The following is a 20,620-nucleotide window of genomic DNA, read 5'->3' on the forward strand; positions in this document are numbered from 1 at the left end:
GTGACCGCTCCCGCCGCACGTGGTTTATTCCCGCCCTCAGTCCTGTTTGCGCGCCCCCAGCTTGAGGGGGCGGGGCCGGGGCCCCCCCCGGGGCTTCCCCTCGATCTCGCGCGGCCGCCGCCGGTCCGGGTCCGGGGGGGGCCCTGGGGCACAACGGGGGGGGGGGGCGTCACTTGGGGGGGTCCCAGAGGGGTCAATGGGAGTCACGTGGGGGGGTACCCCAATGGAAGGGGGGGTCCCAGAGGGGTCAATGGGAGTCACGTGGGGGGGTACCCCAATGGAAGGGGGGGTCCCAGAGGGGTCAATGGGAGTCACGTGGGGGGGTACCCCAATGGAAGGGGGGGTCCCAGTGGGGTCAATGGGAGTCACGTGGGGGGGTACCCCAATGGAACAGGGGACCCGGTGGGGGCATTAGCGGGGATCACGTAGGGGGGTACCCATATGGGGGGGGGCTCAGTGGGGCCAATGAGCGGGTCCCGGGGGGCACGGGGTCATGATATGGGGGTATCCCAATGGGGAGTGGGGCAAGGGAGGGGAAGTCTCAGTGAGGCCATTGGGGGGCTTTAGGGGGGCCCTTGAGGGTCCCAGGGGGTTATGAGGGGGTCCCTGCGGGTATTGGGGTCCCGGGGGGGGGTCTCACCCCTGTGGCTGGGCAGAGCCTCCCAGGCGTCCTCCGTGCCCCATTCCCCCCCCACCCCCCAGTCCCCCTCCTCCTCCCCCTGCGCAGGGGTTGGGGGGGCGCTGGGGGGGGGCTGTGATGGGGGGGGTCCGGGGGGCTGGGGGGGGGCCCCCACATCCTTCTCACTGCTGGCGGGGGGGCTCCGCGGCAGCTCCATGTCCTGGGGGGGGTGTGTGTGTGTAATGCACACGTGGGGGGGGTCAGATTGTGCCCCCCCCTAAAGTGTGACCCCAACCCCCCCCCAGTCACCTCCAGGCTGCCCCAGTCCTCGTCCCATCCATCGGCGTCCTCTGGGGGGGCTCCTCGGGGGGGGGCTCTGGGGAGGAGACGCAAAAAGGGGGGGATCGGGGGGGGGCTCAAGACCAGGGAGGGGGCATTTACCCCCCCCACAGCGGGGGTTGGGGGTCTCTCACCTTTCGGGGGGCTGGGAGGGGCCTCGAGGGGGGGCTGCTGGGGGGGGCCCTGTGGAGGGGCCCCAGCCTCAGCCCCCATCAATCGCGCTGTCAGGGAGGTGACGCCGGTGACAGCCCAGGACACGGCGGCGCCCAAGCCCCCCGGGGCCCCCCCTGGTGCCCCCCCCGCTGCTGCGGCTGCATTGGGGGCATCTTGGGGGGGGGGAGAGAGAGAAAGGGGTCAATCGAGGGCACCCCCAAACCAGCCCCAGGTCCCTCCCCCCCCCCCATTGTCTCACCTCCCTCCGGGGCCCCCCCGGATTCCGCGGCCTCCTCCAGCTGATCCAGGAAGCTGCGGATGGCCCGAAACGCCTGGGGGGGGACACAGAGAGGGACCCCCAGAACACCCCTTGTGTGAGCCCCCAGCACCCACTGCAATGGGACCCCCAGCACCCACTGCAATGGAACCCCCAGCACCCATTGCAATGGAACCCCCCAGCACCCACTGCAATGGAACCCCCAGCACCCACTGCAATGGAACCCCCAGCACCCACTGCAATGGAACCCCCAGCACCCATTGCAATGGAACCCCCCAGCACCCACTGCAATGGGACCCCCAGCACCCACTGCAATGGAACCCCCAGCACCCACTGCGATGGAACCCCCAGCACCCACTGCAATGGAACCCCCCAGCACCCACTGCAATGGAACCCCCCAGCACCCATTCCAATGGGACCCCCCAGCACCCACTGTAATGGGCCCCCCAGCACCCACTGCAATGGAACCCCCAGCACCCACTGTAATGGGACCCCCAGCACCCACTGCAATGGAACCCCCAGCACCCACTGCAATGGAACCCCCCAGCACCCACTGCAATGGGACCCCCAGCACCCACTGTAATGGAACCCCCCAGCACCCATTGCAATGGAACCCCCCAGCACCCACTGCAATGGAACCCCCCAGCACCCACTGTAATGGGACCCCCAGCACCCACTGCAATGGAACCCCCAGCACCCACTGTAATGGGACCCCCAGCACCCATTGCAATGGAACCCCCCAGCACCCACTGCAATGGAACCCCCAGCACCCACTGTAATGGGACCCCCAGCACCCACTGCAATGGAACCCCCAGCACCCACTGCAATGGAACCCCCCAGCACCCACTGCAATGGGACCCCCAGCACCCACTGTAATGGAACCCCCCAGCACCCATTGCAATGGAACCCCCCAGCACCCACTGCAATGGAACCCCCCAGCACCCACTGTAATGGGACCCCCAGCACCCACTGCAATGGAACCCCCAGCACCCACTGTAATGGGACCCCCAGCACCCATTGCAATGGAACCCCCCAGCACCCACTGCAATGGAACCCCCAGCACCCACTGTAATGGGACCCCCAGCACCCACTGCAATGGAACCCCCAGCACCCACTGCAATGGAACCCCCCAGCACCCACTGCAATGGAACCCCCAGCACCCACTGCAATGGAACCCCCAGCACTCACTGCAATGGAACCCCCAGCACCCACTGTAATGGGACCCCCCAGCACCCACTGCAATGGAACCCCCAGCACCCACTGCAATGGGACCCCCCAGCACCCACTGCAATGGAACCCCCAGCACCCACTGCAATGGGACCCCCCAGCACCCACTGCAATGGGACCCCCAGCACCCACTGCAATGGAACCCCCAGCACCCACTGCAATGGAACCCCCAGCACTCACTGCAATGGAACCCCCAGCACCCACTGTAATGGGACCCCCCAGCACCCACTGCAATGGAACCCCCAGCACCCATTGCAATGGAACCCCCAGCACTCACTGCAATGGAACCCCCCAGCACCCACTGCAATGGGACCCCCAGCACCCATTGCAATGGAACCCCCCAGCACCCACTGCAATGGGACCTCCAGCACCCAGACCCTCAGCACCCACTGCAATGGGGCCCCCCAGCATCCACCCCATGAGCACCCCTTGCAATTGAACCCCCAGCACCAAGACCCTCAGCAGCCATAACAATGGGTCCACCACCCCCAGACCCCCCCCCAGCACCCACCCCATGAGCACCCTGACCCCCACTGGGCCCCCCTGAGCCTGACCTGCTTGCGCACGCCGGGGTGCGGGTCATTGGTGAGCGCGCACAGCGCCGGCAGCACCCTGCTCGCGCACTCCTGTGCCGAGTAGCACCCATGGGTGGCCGCGAAGGCAGCGACCGCGGCCGCCCGCGCTGGGGGGAACGGGTCCCGCGTCGCCCGCGCCAGTGCTGGGGCCAGCACCCGCTGCCGAACCTGGGAGGACCGGGAGAGGTGATGGGGGCAATGGGTGCTGGGGGGTGATGGGGGGTGAGAGGTGCTGGGCATGATTCTTGGGTGCTAGGGTGGTGCAGGGGGGTTCAGGAGGTTTAAAGGGGGTTTGGGGTGCAGGGGGTGTTGGGGGAGTTCAGGGTCTAAGCGGGGGGGCAGCAGCGGGCTCAGACACACGGGGCTATGGGGGTACATGGGGGCGCAGTGCCCGGGTCTCACCGCAGGGGGCAGCAGCGGGCTCAGGCACACGGGGGCTATGGGGGTACATGGGGGCGCAGTGCCCGGGTCTCACCGCAGGGGGCAGCAGCGGGCTCACACACGGGGGCTATGGGGGTACATGGGGGCGCAGTGCCCGGGTCTCACCGCAGGGGGCAGCAGCGGGCTCAGGCACACGGGGGCTATGGGGGTACATGGGGGCGCAGTGCCCGGGTCTCACCGCAGGGGGCAGCAGCGGGCCCAGCCGCCCCAGGCACACGGTGGCGTTGCAGCGGATCGGGCCCTGCTCGTCGCTCGCCTGCACCCGCAGCAGCAGCCGGGGCAGGTCCCGGCCCCGCGGGCCCTCCCCGAGGCGAGGGGCCAGGAGCACCATGGACTGCGGGGAGAGAGGGGACGGGGATTGATGGGGGGACCCCCCCATGTGTGGGGGGACCCAAGTGATGGGGGGGATGCAGGAGCCTGGGGGGGACGCGGATATCGGGGTGCACGCAGGGATGTTGGGGGGGCCCCACCTTGACCGTCTGCTCCCGGATGGCGGCGTTGGTGTCCAGGAAGCCCTGGGCCACGTGCGGGAAGATCTGAGCGTCCACGGTGGGCGCGGGCAGGAACTCAGCGTAGAGCGGGAGCTGTGGGGCGGGGGGGGCCAGAGCCACACTGACCCACAGAGACCCACAGAGACTCACACTGACCCACAGAGACCCACAGAGACCCACAGAGACTCACACTGACCCACAGAGACTCACAGAGACCCACACTGACCCACAGAGACCCACAGAGACTCACACTGACCCACAGAGACCACACTGACCCACAGAGACCCATAGAGACTCACACTGACCCACAGAGACCCATAGAGACCCACAGAGACCCACACTGACCCATAGAGACCCATAGAGACCCACACTGACCCACAGAGACCCATAGAGACCCACACTGACCCACAGAGACCCATAGAGACCCACACTGACCCACAGAGACCCACGCTGACCCACGCTGACCCACAGAGACCCACACTGCCCCATAGCGACCGCCAGGGACCCCCAGCGCCCCCCACCTGCTGCAGCAGCTGCATGCGCAGCGCGCGGTCGGGGGACGAGAAGAGGCGCACGATGACGGGGACGACGCGGTCCTGGTACTCGGGGGGGTCCAGCAGCTTCGCCACCTGCAGGGCCAGGGACGGCGGGCAGGGCGCTATGGGGTGCTATGGGGCGCTATGGGGCTCACCTGCAGCATGGCGGGCAGGGCGCTATGGGGTGCTATGGGGCGCTATGGGGCTCACCTGCAGCATGGCGGGCAGGGCGCTATGGGGTGCTATGGGGCGCTATGGGGCTCACCTGCAGCATGGCGGGCAGGGCGCTATGGGGTGCTATGGGGCGCTATGGGGCTCACCTGCAGCATGGCGGGCAGGGCGCTATGGGGTGCTATGGGGCGCTATGGGGCTCACCTGCAGCATGGCGGGCAGGGCGCTATGGGGCGCTATGGGGTGCTATGGGGCTCACCTGCAGCATGGCGGGCAGGGCGCTATGGGGCGCTATGGGGTGCTATGGGGCTCACCTGCAGTATGGCGGGCAGGGCGCTATGGGGCGCTATGGGGTGCTATGAGGCTCACCTGCAGCATGGCGGGCAGGGCGCTATGGGGCACTATGGGGTGCTATGGGGCTCACCTGCAGCATGGCGGGCAGGGCGCTATGGGGCGCTATGGGGTGCTATGAGGCTCACCTGCAGCATGGCGGGCAGGGCGCTATGGGGCGCTATGGGGTGCTATGAGGCTCACCTGCAGCATGGCGGGCAGGGCGCTATGGGGCGCTATGGGGCTCACCTGCAGCATGGCGGGCAGGGCGCTATGGGGCGCTATGGGGCGCTATGGGGCTCACCTGCAGCATGGTGGGCAGGGCGCTATGGGGCGCTATGGGGTGCTATGAGGCTCACCTGCAGCATGGCGGGCAGGGCGCTATGGGGCGCTATGGGGCTCACCTGCAGCATGGCGGGCAGGGCGCTATGGGGCGCTATGGGGCGCTATGGGGCTCACCTGCAGCATGGCGGGCAGGGCGCTATGGGGCGCTATGGGGCGCTATGGGGCTCACCTGCAGCATGGCGGGCAGGGCGCTATGGGGCGCTATGGGGCTCACCTGCAGCATGGCGGGCAGGGCGCTGGCGTCGGCGCTGCCCATGTCGAGCGCCGCGAGCAGGCGCGGCAGCAGCTGGTGCCGCAGGAACGGCTCCGGCAGCTCCTCCAGGCGCGAGCCCAGGGCCTGCAGGAACGCCCGGCGCTCCCCCGGCTCCATCACCTGTGGGACACGGCCAGGGATGGGATGGGATAAGGACAGAGATAGGGATGGGAGAGAGAGAGGGATGGGACAGGGATAGGGATGGGACAGGGATAGGGATGGGACAGGGATAGGGATGGGACAGGGATAGAGATGGGACAGGGATAGGGATGGGACAGGGATAGGGATGGGACAGGGATAGAGATGGGACAGGGATAGGGATGGGACAGGGATAGGGATGAAACAGGGATAGGGATGGGACAGGGATAGGGATGGGACAGGGATAGGGATGGGACAGGGATAGGGATGAAACAGGGATAGGGATGGGACAGGGATAGGGATGGGACAGGGATAGGGATGGGACAGGGATAGGGATGGGACAGGGATAGGGATGGGACAGGGATAGGGATGAAACAGGGATAGGGATGGGACAGGGATAGGGATGGGACAGGGATAGGGATGAAACAGGGATAGGGATGAAACAGGGATAGGGATGGGACAGGGATAGGGATGGGACAGGGATAGAGATAGGGATGGGATAGAGATAGGGATGGGATAGGGATAGGGATGGGATAGGGATAGGGATGGGACAGAGATGGGGATGCGATAGGATAGAGATAGGGATGGGATAGGGATGGGACAGAGATGGGGATGCGATAGGATAGAGATAGGGATGGGATAGGGATAGGGATGGGACAGAGATGGGGATGCGATAGGATAGAGATAGGGATGGGATAGAGATAGGGATGGGATAGGGATAGGGATGGGACAGAGATGGGGATGCGATAGGATAGAGATAGGGATGGGACAGAGATAGGGATGGGACAGGGATGGGGATGGGACAGGGATGGGGATGGGATAGGATAGAGATAGGGATGGGATAGGGATAGGAATGGGAGAGAGAGAGGGATGGGAGAGAGATAGGGATGGGATGGGGATGGGATAGGGATGGGATAGGAATGGGGATGGGACGGGGATGGGGATGGGACGGGGATGGGACGGGGATGGGACGGGGATGGGACGGGGATGGGACGGGGATGGGGATGGGACATGGATGGGGATGGGACAGGGATGGGGATGGGACAGGGATGGGGATGGGACAGGGATGGGGATGGGATAGGGATGGGGATGGGACAGGGATGGGGATGGGACAGGGATGGGGATGGGACAGGGATGGGGATGGGACAGGGATGGGGATGGGACGGGGATGGGGATGGGACAGGGATAAGGACAGGGAGAGAAATCGCAGAGGGATGGGATAGGAATAACGACACGATAGGGATGGGACAGGGATGGAGACCAACGTCGGGACAGGGTGAGCATGAGGATGGGGCCGCAGGTAAGGATGGGGGCAGGCGGGGGCCGCAGGACCTGGAGCTGCTGCAGGGCCAGCGCCGTGCGCACCAGGGCGCAGCTCAGGAAGGCTCCGGGGCGCTGCAGGCGCTGCAGGAGCTGCTCCGGGCCCGGCCGCGCCGACGGCTCCGCGGCCACGAGCTCCGAGAAGGCGGCCACGAGCCCCGGCGGCACCTGGGGGGTGAGAGCGGGGCGGGGGGGCCATGGGGTGGGGGGGGGACCCCATGGGTCTGGGGGGACCCCTTGGGTCTGGGGGGACCCCATGGGTCTGGGGGGGACCCCATGGATCTGGGGGGGACCCCTTGGGTCTGGGGGGGACCCCATGGATCTGGGGGGGACCCCTTGGGTCTGGGGGGACCCCATGGATCTGGGGGGGACCCCTTGGGTCTGGGGGGGACCCCATGGGTCTGGGGGGACCCCTTGGGTCTGGGGGGGACCCCATGGATCTGGGGGGGACCCCTCGGGTCTGGGGGGACCCCATGGGTCTGGGGGGGACCCCATGGATCTGAGGGGGACCCCTTGGGTCTGGGGGGGACCCCATGGGTCTGAGGGGGACCCCTTGGGTCTGAGGGGGACCCCATGGATCTGAGGGGGACCCCTTGGGTCTGGGGGGGACCCCATGGATCTGAGGGGGACCCCATGGATCTGGGGGGGACCCCTTGGGTCTGAGGGGGACCCCATGGATCTGAGGGGGACCCCATGGGTCTGGGGGGGACCCCATGAGTCTGGGGGGACTCCATGGGTCTGGGGGGGACCCCATGAGTCTGGGGGGACCCCATGAGTCTGGGGGGGACCCCATGAGTCTGGGGGGACCCCATGGGTCTGGGGGGGACCCCTCGGGTCTGGGGGGACCCCATGGATCTGGGGGGGACCCCATGGGTCTGGGGGGGACCCCTTGGGTCTGAGGGGGACCCCATGGATCTGGGGGGGACCCCTTGGGTCTGGGGGGACCCCATGGGTCTGGGGGGGACCCCATGGGTCTGGGGGGACCCCATGGATCTGGGGGGGACCCCTTGGGTCTGGGGGGGACCCCATGGGTCTGGGGGGGACCCCATGGATCTGAGGGGGACCCCATGGATCTGGGGGGGACCCCTTGGGTCTGGGGGGACCCCATGGGTCTGGGGGGGACCCCATGGATCTGAGGGGGACCCCATGGATCTGGGGGGGACCCCTTGGGTCTGGGGGGGACCCCATGGGTCTGGGGGGGAACCCATGGATCTGGGGGGGACCCCTTGGGTCTGGGGGGGACCCCATGGATCTGAGGGGGACCCCTTGGGTCTGGGGGGGACCCCATGGATCTGAGGGGGACCCCATGGATCTGGGGGGGACCCCTTGGGTCTGAGGGGGACCCCTTGGGTCTGGGGGGACCCCATGGGTCTGGGGGGGACCCCTTGGGTCTGGGGGGACCCCATGGATCTGAGGGGGACCCCATGGGTCTGGGGGGGACCCCTTGGGTCTGGGGGGACCCCATGGGTCTGGGGGGGACCCCTTGGGTCTGAGGGGGACCCCATGGATCTGGAGGGGACCCCTTGGGTCTGGGGGGGACCCCATGGGTCTGGGGGGGAACCCATGGATCTGGGGGGGACCCCTTGGGTCTGAGGGGACCCCATGAGTCTGGGGGGACCCCATGGGTCTGTGGGGGACCCCTTGGGTCTGGGGGGACCCCATGGGTCTGGGGGGGACCCCATGGGTCTGGGGGGACCCCATGAGTCTGGGGGGACCCCATGGGTCTGTGGGGGACCCCTTGGGTCTGGGGGGACCCCATGGGTCTGGGGGGGACCCCATGGATCTGGGGGGGACCCCTTGGGTCTGAGGGGGACCCCATGGATCTGAGGGGGACCCCTTGGGTCTGGGGGGGACCCCATGGGTCTGGGGGGGACCCCATGGATCTGGGGGGGACCCCTTGGGTCTGGGGGGACCCCACGGGTTCGGGGCTGCCCCGCCCTGACCTTGCCGAAGCTCCGCAGCGCCCCCTGGCGGGGCAGGGGCCCGTTGAAGACCTCCCAGACGAGGCAGCCCAGGCGCCACATGTCCCCTGCCCTGCGGCCGCGCAGCCAGCCCGGGCCCCGTCACCGCACGGGGCCCCTCGAACACCGCATAGCCCCTGTGCCCCAATGACCCCCATGACCCCCAATGACCCCCCATGAGCCCCCCAACCCCCAATGACCCCCCCCAACCCCCAATGACCCCAATCACCCCCCATGACCCCCCCAACCCCCAATGACCCCCAAAGACCCCCCCAACCCCCAATGACCCCCAAAGACCCCCCCTAACCCCCAATGACCCCAATCACCCCCCATGACCCCCCCAACCCCCAATGACCCCCAATGACCCCCCATGACCCCCCAACCCCCAATGACCCCCAAAGACCCCCCATGAGCCCCCCAACCCCCAATGACCCCCCCTAACCCCCAATGACCCCAATCACCCCCCATGACCCCCCAACCCCCAAAGACCCCCCCAACCCCCAATGACCCCCAAAGACCCCCCCAACCCCCAATGACCCCCAATGACCCCCCATGACCCCCCATGACCCCCCCAACCCCCAATGACCCCCAATGACCCCCCATGACCCCCAACCCCCAAAGACCCCCCCAACCCCCAATGACCCCCAAAGACCCCCCCAACCCCCAATGACCCCCCATGACCCCCCATGACCCTCCCATGATCCCCGATACCCCCCCCATCACCCCCAGCCCCCCCCTCACCAGGGCTCCCCGTGCCCCCGCGCGGGGTCGCTGAGCTCAGGAGGGTCCTGCGGGCAGGGGGGGGTCCCGGGGGGCCGGGGGGGGCCCTGTCGCCGGTGCCCGCGGCCCGTTCCAGCCCCCCCAGCTTCCAGTCCCCCCCCGGGGCCACGTAAATGGCCCCGAGCCCCAACGCGTGGTGAACGAGCCCCGAGGAGCACAGGAACGACAGCGCCGTCTGCGGGACACAAAGGGCACGGCACCCCTAGAGCCCAGCGCCCATAGAGCCCAGCGCCCATAGAGCACAGAGCACCCCTAGAGCCCAGCGCCCATAGAGCCCAGCGCCCATAGAGCACAGAGCACCCATAGAGCCCAGCGCCCATAGAGCACAGAGCACCCCTAGAGCCCAGCGCCCATAGAGCCCAGCGCCCATAGAGCACAGAGCACCCATAGAGAACAGAGCACCCATAGAGCCCAGCACCCATAGAGCACAGAGCACCCATAGAGAACAGAGCACCCCTAGAGCCCAGCGCCCATAGAGCCCAGCGCCCATAGAGCCCAGCGCCCATAGAGCCCAGCGCCCATAGAGCCCAGCGCCCATAGAGCACAGAGCACCCATAGAGCCCAGCGCCCATAGAGCACAGAGCACCCATAGAGCCCAGCGCCCATAGAGCCCAGCGCCCATAGAGCACAGAGCACCCATAGAGCCCAGCGCCCATAGAGCCCAGCGCCCCTAGAGCACAGAGCGCCCATAGAGCCCAGCACCCATAGAGCCCAGCGCCCATAGAGCACAGAGCACCCATAGAGCCCAGCGCCCATAGAGCCCAGCGCCCATAGAGCCCAGCGCCCATAGAGCCCAGCGCCCATAGAGCACAGCGCCCCTAGAGCACAGCGCCCCTAGAGCACAGCGCCCATAGAGCCCAGCGCCCCTAGAGAACAGCACCCACAGAGCCCAGCACCCACAGAGCCCAGCACCCCCAGCGCAGGGACCCCCCCACTCACCAGCAGCTGGTGCAGGCCCCAGGCCACCTCCTGCTCCCCCATGTCCCCGGTCGGGGGCCGCAGCCGCAGGTGCCTCCGCAGCGGCGTCACCTCCTCGGTCACCAGGTACAGGCTCTGCTCCGTCTGGGGGGGCCGCGGCACCGTCAGCACCCACGGCCACGCCAAGGCCCCCCCATTGGCACCCACTGCCCCCCCCCCGGCGCTCACCTCCAGGCTGTCCAGGTACCCCAGCACGTTGGGGTGCCTCAGGCTGCGCAGGCGCTTCAGGGCCGCCCGGGCCAGGGCGGTGGCAGCCGCGTCCCCCGGGGCCAGGCTGTGGGCGAACACCGAGACCGGGGCCCCGTCCGCCTGCGGGGACGTGGGGAGGAGGTTACGGGGGTACGGGGATGGGGCCGAGCAGCCGGGGGGGACCGCAGGGCCCTGGGTGACGGCGGTCCCCGAGCCCCCCCTCACCTTCCGCCGTCCCCGCAGCAGCCGCCAGAGCGGGTCCGGGTCGGGGTCGGGGTCCGGGTCCGGGTCGGGCTGGCCCAGCTCGAAGGGGAAATCCCGGACCGGGTCCCTGGAGAAGAGCCACATCGCGGGGCGGGCGGCGGGGACCGGGGGGACCGGGGAAGGCGAGGCCGAGGCCGGCGCCGGGCCCGGAGGAAGCGGCGGCGGCGCCGGGCGGGAGGATCCGGTGACGGACCAGGGGGCGTGGCGTGGGGAAGGGGCGGGGTCAGGAGGGGAGGAGGCCGGCGATTGGAGGAGGCGGGGAAGGGGCGTGGCCACAGAAGGGGGATGCGTGTGAACCGCTGGGGGCGGGAGGAGCGAGGGGCGTGGCCTTACAAAGGGGCGTGGCCTTGGCGTAACCAGGGACGCTGCGAGGGGCGTGGCCCGGAAGGGCTGCGCGAGGGACACGCGGTATGCGCGGGCGGTGACGTCACCGCCAAGCTGGCGGGGAACTGGCAGTGACGTCACAGGAGGCGGGGCAGTGACGCTGTGTTGCGTACCGCGCCCTGTGACGTCACACCCCCGCGTTCCCCTCCCCCCAACAGACACAACACGAAGCCGATCGAGTCTCAGCAGTTTATTGGTCATGGGGGGGGGGAGGCACGTGATCTTGTCGCGACACGGGGCACCCATTGCGGTGCAGGGGCTCTGTCGTGACTCTGCTCATCAGCGACACGCTGGGCTCCCACCGGCCAATGGCGTCCTCAAAGCAACACGGGGCTCTTGTGGCAACGCGAGATCCCTGTCACGACATGGGCGCAGCCCCTGCTCCTGTATCGTGAAAGCCCCAAAGCAAAACGGGGCCCTGTAGAATTTGGGGGGGAGAGACGGGCTACTGCAGTAAGGGGTCCCTGGGATACAAGACATGATACGGGGGTCCCTGTGATAAGGAACCCCCATCATGATACAGGGTCCCTGTCATGATAGGGAGTCCCTACCGTGATATGGGGTCCCTGCTGCCCCCTAGCATGGATGTCCCAAAGTAACATGGGGGGCCCCAAAAGGAGTAAGGGGTCCCTGTCACGGTAAGGGGGGGTCCATCACACTATGGGGTCCCTGTTGTCATAAGGGGGGGTCCATCACACTATGGGGTCCCTGTCGCGATAAGGGGGGGTCCATCACACTATGGAGTCCCTGTTGCGATAAGGGGGGGTCCATCACACTATGGAGTCCCTGTTGTGATAAGGGGGGGTCCATCACACTATGGAACCCCTGTCACGATATGGGGGGTCCATCACACTATGGGGTCCCTGTCGCGATAAGGGGGGGTCCATCACACTATGGGGTCCCTGTCGCGATAAGGGGGGGTCCATCACACTATGGGGTCCCTGTCGCGATAAGGGGGGGTCCATCACACTATGGGGTCCCTGTCGCGATATGGGGGGGTCCATCACACTATGGGGTCCCTGTCGCGATAAGGGGGGGTCCATCACACTATGGGGTCCCTGTCGCGATAAGGGGGGGTCCATCACACTATGGGGTCCCTGTCGCGATAAGGGGGGGTCCATCACACTATGGGGTCCCTGTCGCAATAAGGGGGGGTCCATCACACTATGGGGTCCCTGTCGCGATAAGGGGGGGTCACCCCTATCCATGCATCAGGGCTGCCCCAAAGCAGCCCTGGGGGGGGCCTAGAGAAGGGGGGGCTGTGGCCGCAGCAGCAGCGGGCGCCGCAGGGGGTCGAACCCTGCCCCGGGCGCAGCTCCGGGGGTGCCGCCACCGGCGCCTTTTGCTTTTTTTTGGGGTCATTTTGGGGCTTTTTGGGGGGGGCGGAGGCGAAAAAGCAAAACCTGAGACAACGCTGGGGGGTTCTCTCAGGAAAAGAAAAAACCTCCGGGGGGGGAGGGGCGGGGGCGGGGCGGCCCCTCCCCCACACAGGGTGCAGGGTGGGGGGACCCCAAACCACCCCAGAAGCACCCCAAAAATGGGCGATTTGGGGGTCAAAAACCCCCAAGCAACCTTCAACGGGACCCTCCCCCGTGGGAACGGCGCCAAAACCGCGGCCGGAGGGGGGAAAGGGGGGGGGTCAGGGCAGCTTCAAGTGTGAAAAAGCAGGATTTGGGCTGAGGAACGGGGATTTTGGGTCAGGGTCCCGGTCCCCTGGTGCAAAATGGGATCAGAAAGTGGGGGCTTGGGTCAGGATCGTGTCCCCCTCGGTCCCAAAATGGGCTTGGAAATGAGGATTTTGGGTCAAGGTCACGCGCCCCCACCGCAAAACCAGCACAGGAAACGGGGGGCAGGGCAGGGGTCCCTTCCCCAGGCGCAAAACGGGCTCCGAAAGAGGGATTTGGGGTCCGACGCAAAAAGGTTCCTGAAGGAGGCTCTGGGCTCGCGCCCTCATCGCACAAACGGGCTCCGAAAGCAGGATTTTGGGGCAGAGCTGCGCTCCCAGGGCTGCCGCAGGCTCGGCACAGAGGGGGTTGGGTCCCCAGGTACTTACTCGCTCGCTCACCTCCTGCCTGGTGTTTTGGGGGCATTTTCTAGGTTTTAGCCATTTTGGGGAGCCAAATGTCCATTTTGGGGCCAATCGAGGCCGTTTTGGCACAGTCACTGCGGGGGGGGGGGGGGGGGGAAGGGGGGAAAGAAACAACAACAGCACCAGGAACAGCACCGGGAAGAGCGGGACCAAGAGCGGGACCAAGCGGAGCCTGGGAGCTCCTCCCTACCCAAAACCTCTGCGGCTCCTCCTCAACTCCTAGCGTTTTGGGGGAAAAAACTGGGAAAACAGTTAAAAAGAGCCTCCCCCCTCCCATTTCCAAGCAACACGCAGCCAGGTTTTTGGGGGGAAAAAGCCACCTTTTGGTTCAATCTCCCTCTGATTGGGCCCTTTGGGGGGGGGGGTATTAAATTTGTGGCTTTTGGGGAGGGTGGAAGTGGAATTTGGGGGGAAAAGCAGCAATTCCCATCGCGTCCCAACGTGGAATGGCTCTTTTTTGGGGGGGGAAAGCAGCAAAAATACCCTTTTTTGGTGCTATTTTTTCTGCCTACGTGCTCCTGAAGACCCTTTTAGGGGCTTTTTTTGCGCCAATGTGGCTGCTGGCAGCTGTGAATCCTCAACAATGGAATGAGGGGGTTCTGGAAAAAACACCCACAAGACACAACCCCCCCCCCCCAGCCCCGTTTTGGGGGTTAAAGCAGCAAAACCCACTCCAGTTTTAGCCATTTCAGCCCCAATCCCATCGTTTCTCCGTGCTGGAATGGGGGGGGGGGGATATGGGGGGGGGGGGGGGGGGGGGCAAACATGCCACGGGGTGCATGGGGAGGGGAAGGGGCAGCGTTCCCACCAACAGCACAACTGAGTCCCACCCCCCTCCATGGCACCGAAACCGCCCCAAAAGCCCCAAATCCACCCCCAGAAATCGAGAGAAGCCAAAAAGGGAACAGGTTTGTGCCTCCCCCCCGGCTCCCCTTCCACCGCTGCTTTGGGGGCGTTTACGTCAGGTTTTCCTATGGGAAGGCTCCGGGATGAAAGTCCTCATTTTCCAGCTCCGTTTTTTGGGGGGGGGGGGGGGGGAGGAAGGGGGGGTTCTTCCAAGCTGCCTTCCAGCACGGCATCTGTGGAAAGGCTGGGAACAGGCCCCCCAACACCCCCCTCCCCCCCCAAACCCATCGGCAACACCCAACCCCCTCCCGAGTCAACCCAAACTCTTACTTCCGCCCGGCTCCGCGGTATCAAATCGCTGCCTTTTAGCCCCATGGGCGCGGGGGAAAGCTCCCGGTTTGGGTGCAGATTGGCCTTTTTTGGGCAACTCCTGGCCCTTGCAATCACGTTTTTGCTTTTCTTGGCATTTTCCTCACCATTATCTGCCTTTTTCCTGTGTTTTTTTTCCTGTTTTCCTGCATCTTGGCTGCTTCTCTGAGGGTGGAAAAACACTCGAGACCCCCCCCCCCCCCAAAAAACCCCACCATTTCCCCCCTTTCCTCCCCCTTTTCCAGAGCCTTTTGTCCATGCCCCCCTCACATCACCACTTTGGGAGCAAACAGAAGGATTCTGGAGCACTTACTCTGCGGCGCCGGCGGGACCTAAGGCCGGAGCTTGGGGACGCTGGAGGGGGGGGGGGGATTTTTCCCATTTCTTGGGAGTTTTATGGCACAAGAGGGGGCGCGGAGCAGCGCCCGCGGTGCCTGCAATGACAAGAGCCCCCCCCGACCCCCAAACCCCCCCCGACCGCCCCCCTAAAATGCCCCCAAACGGGGCCAGGCCTCACCGGCTGCGGCTCTGCTCCAGCCCCACAAGCTCCGGCTCCTCTTGGCTTCACTCCTCCTCAATGCCTCAAACCTTCCGGGGCGCTTCCCGGCTCCAGGCCCCCTTCCTCGGCCTCTTCCCACCTTCCTCAGGCTCCTCGGGGGGGGGTTCCTGCCTTTCCTTACCATGGGTCCGGCCGGCGCCGCTGCCTCCATTGCCTCTGATGGCTCCCGACTTCCCTCTCCTTCCTCCGCCCATCTCCTCTCTTCCCTGCCTTGCTCCTGCTCCTCGGGCTCTTCTCTCCTCCTTGCTCCCGTTTCCTCCTCTGCCTTCACCAATTCCCAGCGGCTCCTCTCTGATTCCTCGGGGTTTTCCCAATCTTCTCCAATTTCCACTTTTTTCCCCCCCTTTCTCTCCTTTTTTTCCTATTTTCTCTTCTCTCCTCTTGATTTTTCTCAATGTTTCACTTTTTTTTCTATTTTTTTCTCATTTGTTTCTATTTTCTTCTTTCATTTTTTCTATTTTTCCTCTTCTCACTTTATTTTTATTTTCTTTTCTATTTTATCTTTTCTGTAGTTCCAATTTTTTCTCTAGTTTTCTTTTTTCTCAATTTTTCTTATATTTTCTCCATTTTAGATTTTTTTCTATTTATCTCGGGTTTTCTCTATTTGTTCTTTTTTCTCTATTTTTCTTTTCTCTATTTCTTGTCTTTTTCTCTATTTTTCTCTATTTTGTATTTATTTCTTGCCTTTTTCTCTATTTGTTCTTTTTTTTCTCTCTTATTTCTTGGTTTTTTTCTCTATTTCTTTTTTTTTCTCTATTTCTTGGTTTTTTTCTCTATTTCTTGGTTTTTTTCTCTATTTCTTGGTTTTTTTCTCTATTTCTTGGTTTTTTTCTCTATTTCTTGGTTTTTTTCTCTATTTCTTGGTTTTTTCTTTGTTCTTTTCTGTCTTTCTCTCTTTTTCCTCTCTTTTCTGTTCCTATTCGCTTCGCTCTTCTCCATTTCCTGCTCCTCGCCTCCGTTCTGCCTCTTGCCTCCATCCTCTCCTGCGCCGTCTCCTCTCAAGTCCTTCCTGCCCTGAGCCAAGCCTCGGGAGCGCTCCTGGGGCCGCTTCGGCTCCATCGCCCCTCACCTCCCGTCCGGAGCTTCAAAACACAAAGGAAGCCGCTTTAGGAGCCCCGGCGCAGGCACTGAAGCAGCTTCGGGAGCTGCTCTAAGAACAAAACGGCTTCCGGAGCGCTCCGTAAGCCAGGACACAGCTTCCAGAGCTGCAGCGAAGGAGGAGGCTGCTTTAGGAGCCATTCCTCCTCTGGAAAGGGGCTTTTCCCTGAGCTGCTCGCTCCGGTTTCAGGGCCGGCAAAAGAACCCAGCTCCTCGGTGTGCCAATGGAAGAGCCTGCAAGGCTCCGCTATTGAAGGAAGCAGCTTTAAGAGCTGCGATCCCCCCGAGAACCGGCTTTAAGAGCTTCGGGTCTCAATCCAAACGCTCTCAGGAGCTGCTCGTTTCGAAAGCAAAGCCGACTGCGGCGTTTGCTGCATTAAGAAGCCCCCAGCTCGCTCCTGGCTTTTCAAACGCCGTATTCTGGAGTATCCAAAATCAAAGAAAACCGCTTTAAGAGCCTGTTTTCGGTAAATAAAGCCGCTTTAAGAGCGTTTCGCTTTAAATAAAGTCGCTTTAAGAGCCTTTTCTCTTTAAATAAAGCCGCTTTAAGAGCGTTTTGCTTTACATAAAGCCGCTTTAAGAGCATTTTTGCGCTAAATAACGCCGCTTTAAGCCCCCTGTTTTTAATGCAAGGCCGCTTTAAGAGCGTTTTGGCCCAAAAGAAGCCGATGTGAAAGGCAAAGGAGCAGCCCCGCGAGCAGGAATCGCCTCGGCACAACCGGTAATGGCGATTGGGGCCGCTCCCTCCCCGAGCCCCTTTATAAAGCCGAGGCGGGGCCGCTTCACCGCAGCCGCTTCCGCGGAGGGGGGGGGAGAGAAAATAGTCCCTGTAATGACAAAATAACTCCAACTAAAGGCAAAATCGCTTTCTCTTTTGGGGTCCTTTTTACTCCTTTCTCCCCCTTTCATGCCCCATGGCCGCCCCGCGGGGGTTGAGCACCGAACTGGTTCATTTCGCACCGCTTTGGGGCTCCATTCTGCCCGCTCGGGGGGAATCGGGCGCATTCTCGTCCTTTCCGTCCCGGTTTTTAACCTTTCTGCTCTCGCTGCACCACGCGCCTGCTTTTGTCCCACAACCGGGAGGGGGGGGAATGGTGCTCGAAGGGGACACACACCCCAAAACCCCTTCTTCTTGCCCATTTTTACCCATTTCCCCCGTTTCCAAACGCCGTTTTCTTTCCAACCAAGCCCAAAGGCCCTTTCCTTGCTTTTATTCTACAGACCCCCCGCCCCCAAAACCCGCTCCTTTCCCGGCATTTTGCGGCCCTGCTGAGTCACGGCACGAACCCCCTGCACGCAGGTGACGAACACAACGCGTCGGGAAGCGCTTCCGGACCGGATCCAGGAGCACGGGGAGGGATGAACCCCCCCCAACCCCATCACTCGACCCCATGGCGGTGAATGGAAGGCGCTGACGGAGCCCTTGAGGCACTCGGGAAGCACCGGGAATGGCTCCGGATGCAATTCCTGAAGGAGACGGCATTTCCCTGTTAGCAATAGCATTTCCCTGCCTTATCCCACCATTAACCCCCCCCAAAAGTGTTTTACCCCCCTTTCAGCCACAGCCCAACGCTCGCCCCCCTCCATCTCGCCTCCATCACTTTAATGCTGCTTTTTCAGCGAGGATTTGCCCATTTGGGGCTGGTTTTCTCTCTTCCAACCCCAAATTAAGCTTTACAATCCCTTCCTGGGCTACGACATGGCCAAAGTCCATGTTTTCTGTGGGGAAAGGCCCCATAAAGGTGGTTTTCACCCCAGGGCTGGGCTTGGAGGGGGCATTTGAAGGTGTTTTCCATAGGAAAATGGGCCTGGTTTCACCAAAATCTTCACCAGAAATGAATAAAAAGGCTCAAATGGGTGAAAACCTGCCTGCGTTTGGTTACTTTCATGGACGGATTTAACCGCAATGGCACTAAAACTCCTAAAAATGACCCCAAAATCGCCTGTGGCAGTAATTTCATGTGAAATTAAGCCCTATCGGCCTTCAAACCGCCCCTTTTTGTCCCAAACAGCCCCTTTTGAGCCTAATTCGGGGGGGCCGGGGGGGTTTCTCCACCGCTTCCCAGAGGATTTAGGGCTGAAACCCCCCCAGTTCCTCCCCCTTTGGCCTCCTGCCGGCTCCGCGCCGGGAACGACCCGTTCCGAGCGGCTTTTTACCCCCAGAGCACCTCAACGCGGCCCCTTCGGGGTTGCTCCACGGGGGCCGCGTTTCCCCCCCCTCAACAACAGCCCATAACCGGCCTCAACCGCGCTCCCTTCCCCCTCCAACGTTCGCTTTAACCGCTCCCAACGCCCGGTCAGCGCCGAGCCGCGGGGGTTGAGGCGGGCCCCGTCCCCCCCCCATCCCCATCCCCCGGCGGAGGGATACGAAGCGGCGCGACCGGTTCCAGCCGGTCCCGCGGCTGGCGCAGTGCGGCGCTGCCCGCCCCCCCCCCCCCCCCCTCACGCTCTCCCCCCCGGCGCTGCCGCAGGGGCGGGCGCGATGGCGATGGTTCCGTCCCTTCCCACCCCGCAGCGGGGATCGGCCGCGGTTCAGCCGCTGCTGAGGAGCGGGGAGAGGCGGAAAAGTGGAGAGAAAGCCTTTTTGTGCGTGGGTTTCACCTCAGCAAATGGCGGCATGGAGGCAGGAAGAGGCCTCAAAATGGCGGCCGCGGCACCTCAAAATGGCGCCGCTCGGGTAAAGCGCGGCTCCGGGGCAGAAATACCCGAACCCGCCCCATCTGCCCCCCCCCCCAACAAAATAAACCCCATTTAATGACTTTAATCCACAAATGATTTATTTCCGCCACAGACCCAAAGCGGCCTTTCCCCACAGGAGCCTTTCCCTGAGGTAAAGGGGGGGGGGGGGGGGCAGCGTCCTTTTCTCCCTCCCAGCCCCGCTGTTTTCCCCCATTCTTCGTTGTTGAACAAAGATTTCGGAGCTTGTAACACTTAAACCTCCCTTTTCAGGCACAAACTTCCCCAAATCAGGGGTTTTTCCCTTAAACCACCCCCGGGGCTGAGGTGGTTTTGCTGGGGGGGGGGCTGCGTTTGTACCGTGAAAAAGGGGCTTTTTGGTTCAAAGCAGCTGCTTGAGGCGGGGAGGGAGGGGAAAGGGGATAATGACATCAAAGAGTTAGTAAAGGGGTTCAATAATGAAGTAAAAGGATTAAATAATGAAGGAAAAGCGTTAATCAATGAAGTAAACGAGTTAAATAACGAAGTAAAAGGGTTAAATAGTGAAGTAATTCGAGTTCCGGGGTGTTTTTGCGCACAGACGCGACCCTGCAGAGCCGAGGAGAGGAGGAAACGACCCCAACCCGGCAGGATTTGCCCCACAGCACCACGAGGCGGGTGAGGAGCGGCTCCCCTTGGTCCCTCCTGGCGCGCAGCCGCCAGCCCCACGCCGAACCACAACGCCCCCATTTAGCCCCAACCCGTGCCCGACGGCGCCATCCACGTTCCTTTATCGGTGGGGACGGGGCGGTCCTGGGTCCCTTGGGGCTGGTCCGGGGGGGGGGGGCTCAGCCCTGCTCCGCCCCCCCCGCCACGGCGCTGTAGGAGCCGCCTCTGCCGAAGAACGAGGCCGAGCGCCGGGGGGGCTTCACCCGCCGCAGCTCCTGCCCTGGGGGGGGAACGGGGGGGATCAGAGCGACCCCGGGACCCCCCCCCGCGAGTGCGGGACCCCCCCCAGGGCCCCCTCGCCCCCCGCGCACCCTCCTGGACGTAGTCGATGGTCGCCAAGCGCTGCAGCCGCGGCCGCCAGGGGGCGCCCCGCGCGGGGGGGGCGGGGCCCTCCGGGGGCGGGGCCTGCGCCGGCTCTGGCCCCGCCCCTCCCAGCTCGATGCAGCACTCGATGAGGGCGCTCATCAGCTCCGCCTGGGGGCGCTGTCAGCACGCGGGAAAGCG

General features: G+C 64.0%; 2 protein-coding genes across 2 annotated transcripts; both read right to left on the reverse strand.

Moving 5' to 3' along the window:
- Window positions 1-8: 8 nt before the first annotated feature.
- SCYL1 (SCY1 like pseudokinase 1) lies at window positions 9-11,581 on the reverse strand. The gene is given in 18 exon segments (XM_080635902.1): window positions 9-143; window positions 641-791; window positions 794-839; window positions 929-995; window positions 1,093-1,284; window positions 1,371-1,443; window positions 3,170-3,358; window positions 3,810-3,965; window positions 4,102-4,215; window positions 4,644-4,751; window positions 5,719-5,877; window positions 7,228-7,383; window positions 9,159-9,249; window positions 9,918-10,002; window positions 10,005-10,131; window positions 10,896-11,018; window positions 11,103-11,243; window positions 11,349-11,581. Coding segments are annotated over 18 exon segments (2,208 nt in total). The 5' UTR covers window positions 11,472-11,581; the 3' UTR covers window positions 9-36.
- A 4,437-nt stretch (window positions 11,582-16,018) lies between these two features.
- On the reverse strand, window positions 16,019-20,614 carry FRMD8 (FERM domain containing 8). The gene is made up of 3 exons (XM_080635966.1): window positions 20,428-20,614; window positions 19,334-20,336; window positions 16,019-18,199 (listed from the first exon to the last, which is right to left on the reverse strand). Exons 1-2 carry the CDS (start codon window positions 20,579-20,581, stop codon window positions 20,236-20,238), a joined length of 255 nt encoding a protein of 84 aa, XP_080492092.1. The 5' UTR covers window positions 20,582-20,614; the 3' UTR covers window positions 16,019-18,199; window positions 19,334-20,235.
- Between the last annotated feature and the right edge of the window lie 6 nt (window positions 20,615-20,620).

The sequence above is a fragment of the Psittacula echo genome (assembly GCF_963264785.1).
Source record: "Psittacula echo genome assembly, chromosome: 28".
Taxonomy (NCBI): Eukaryota; Metazoa; Chordata; class Aves; order Psittaciformes; family Psittacidae; genus Psittacula; species Psittacula echo.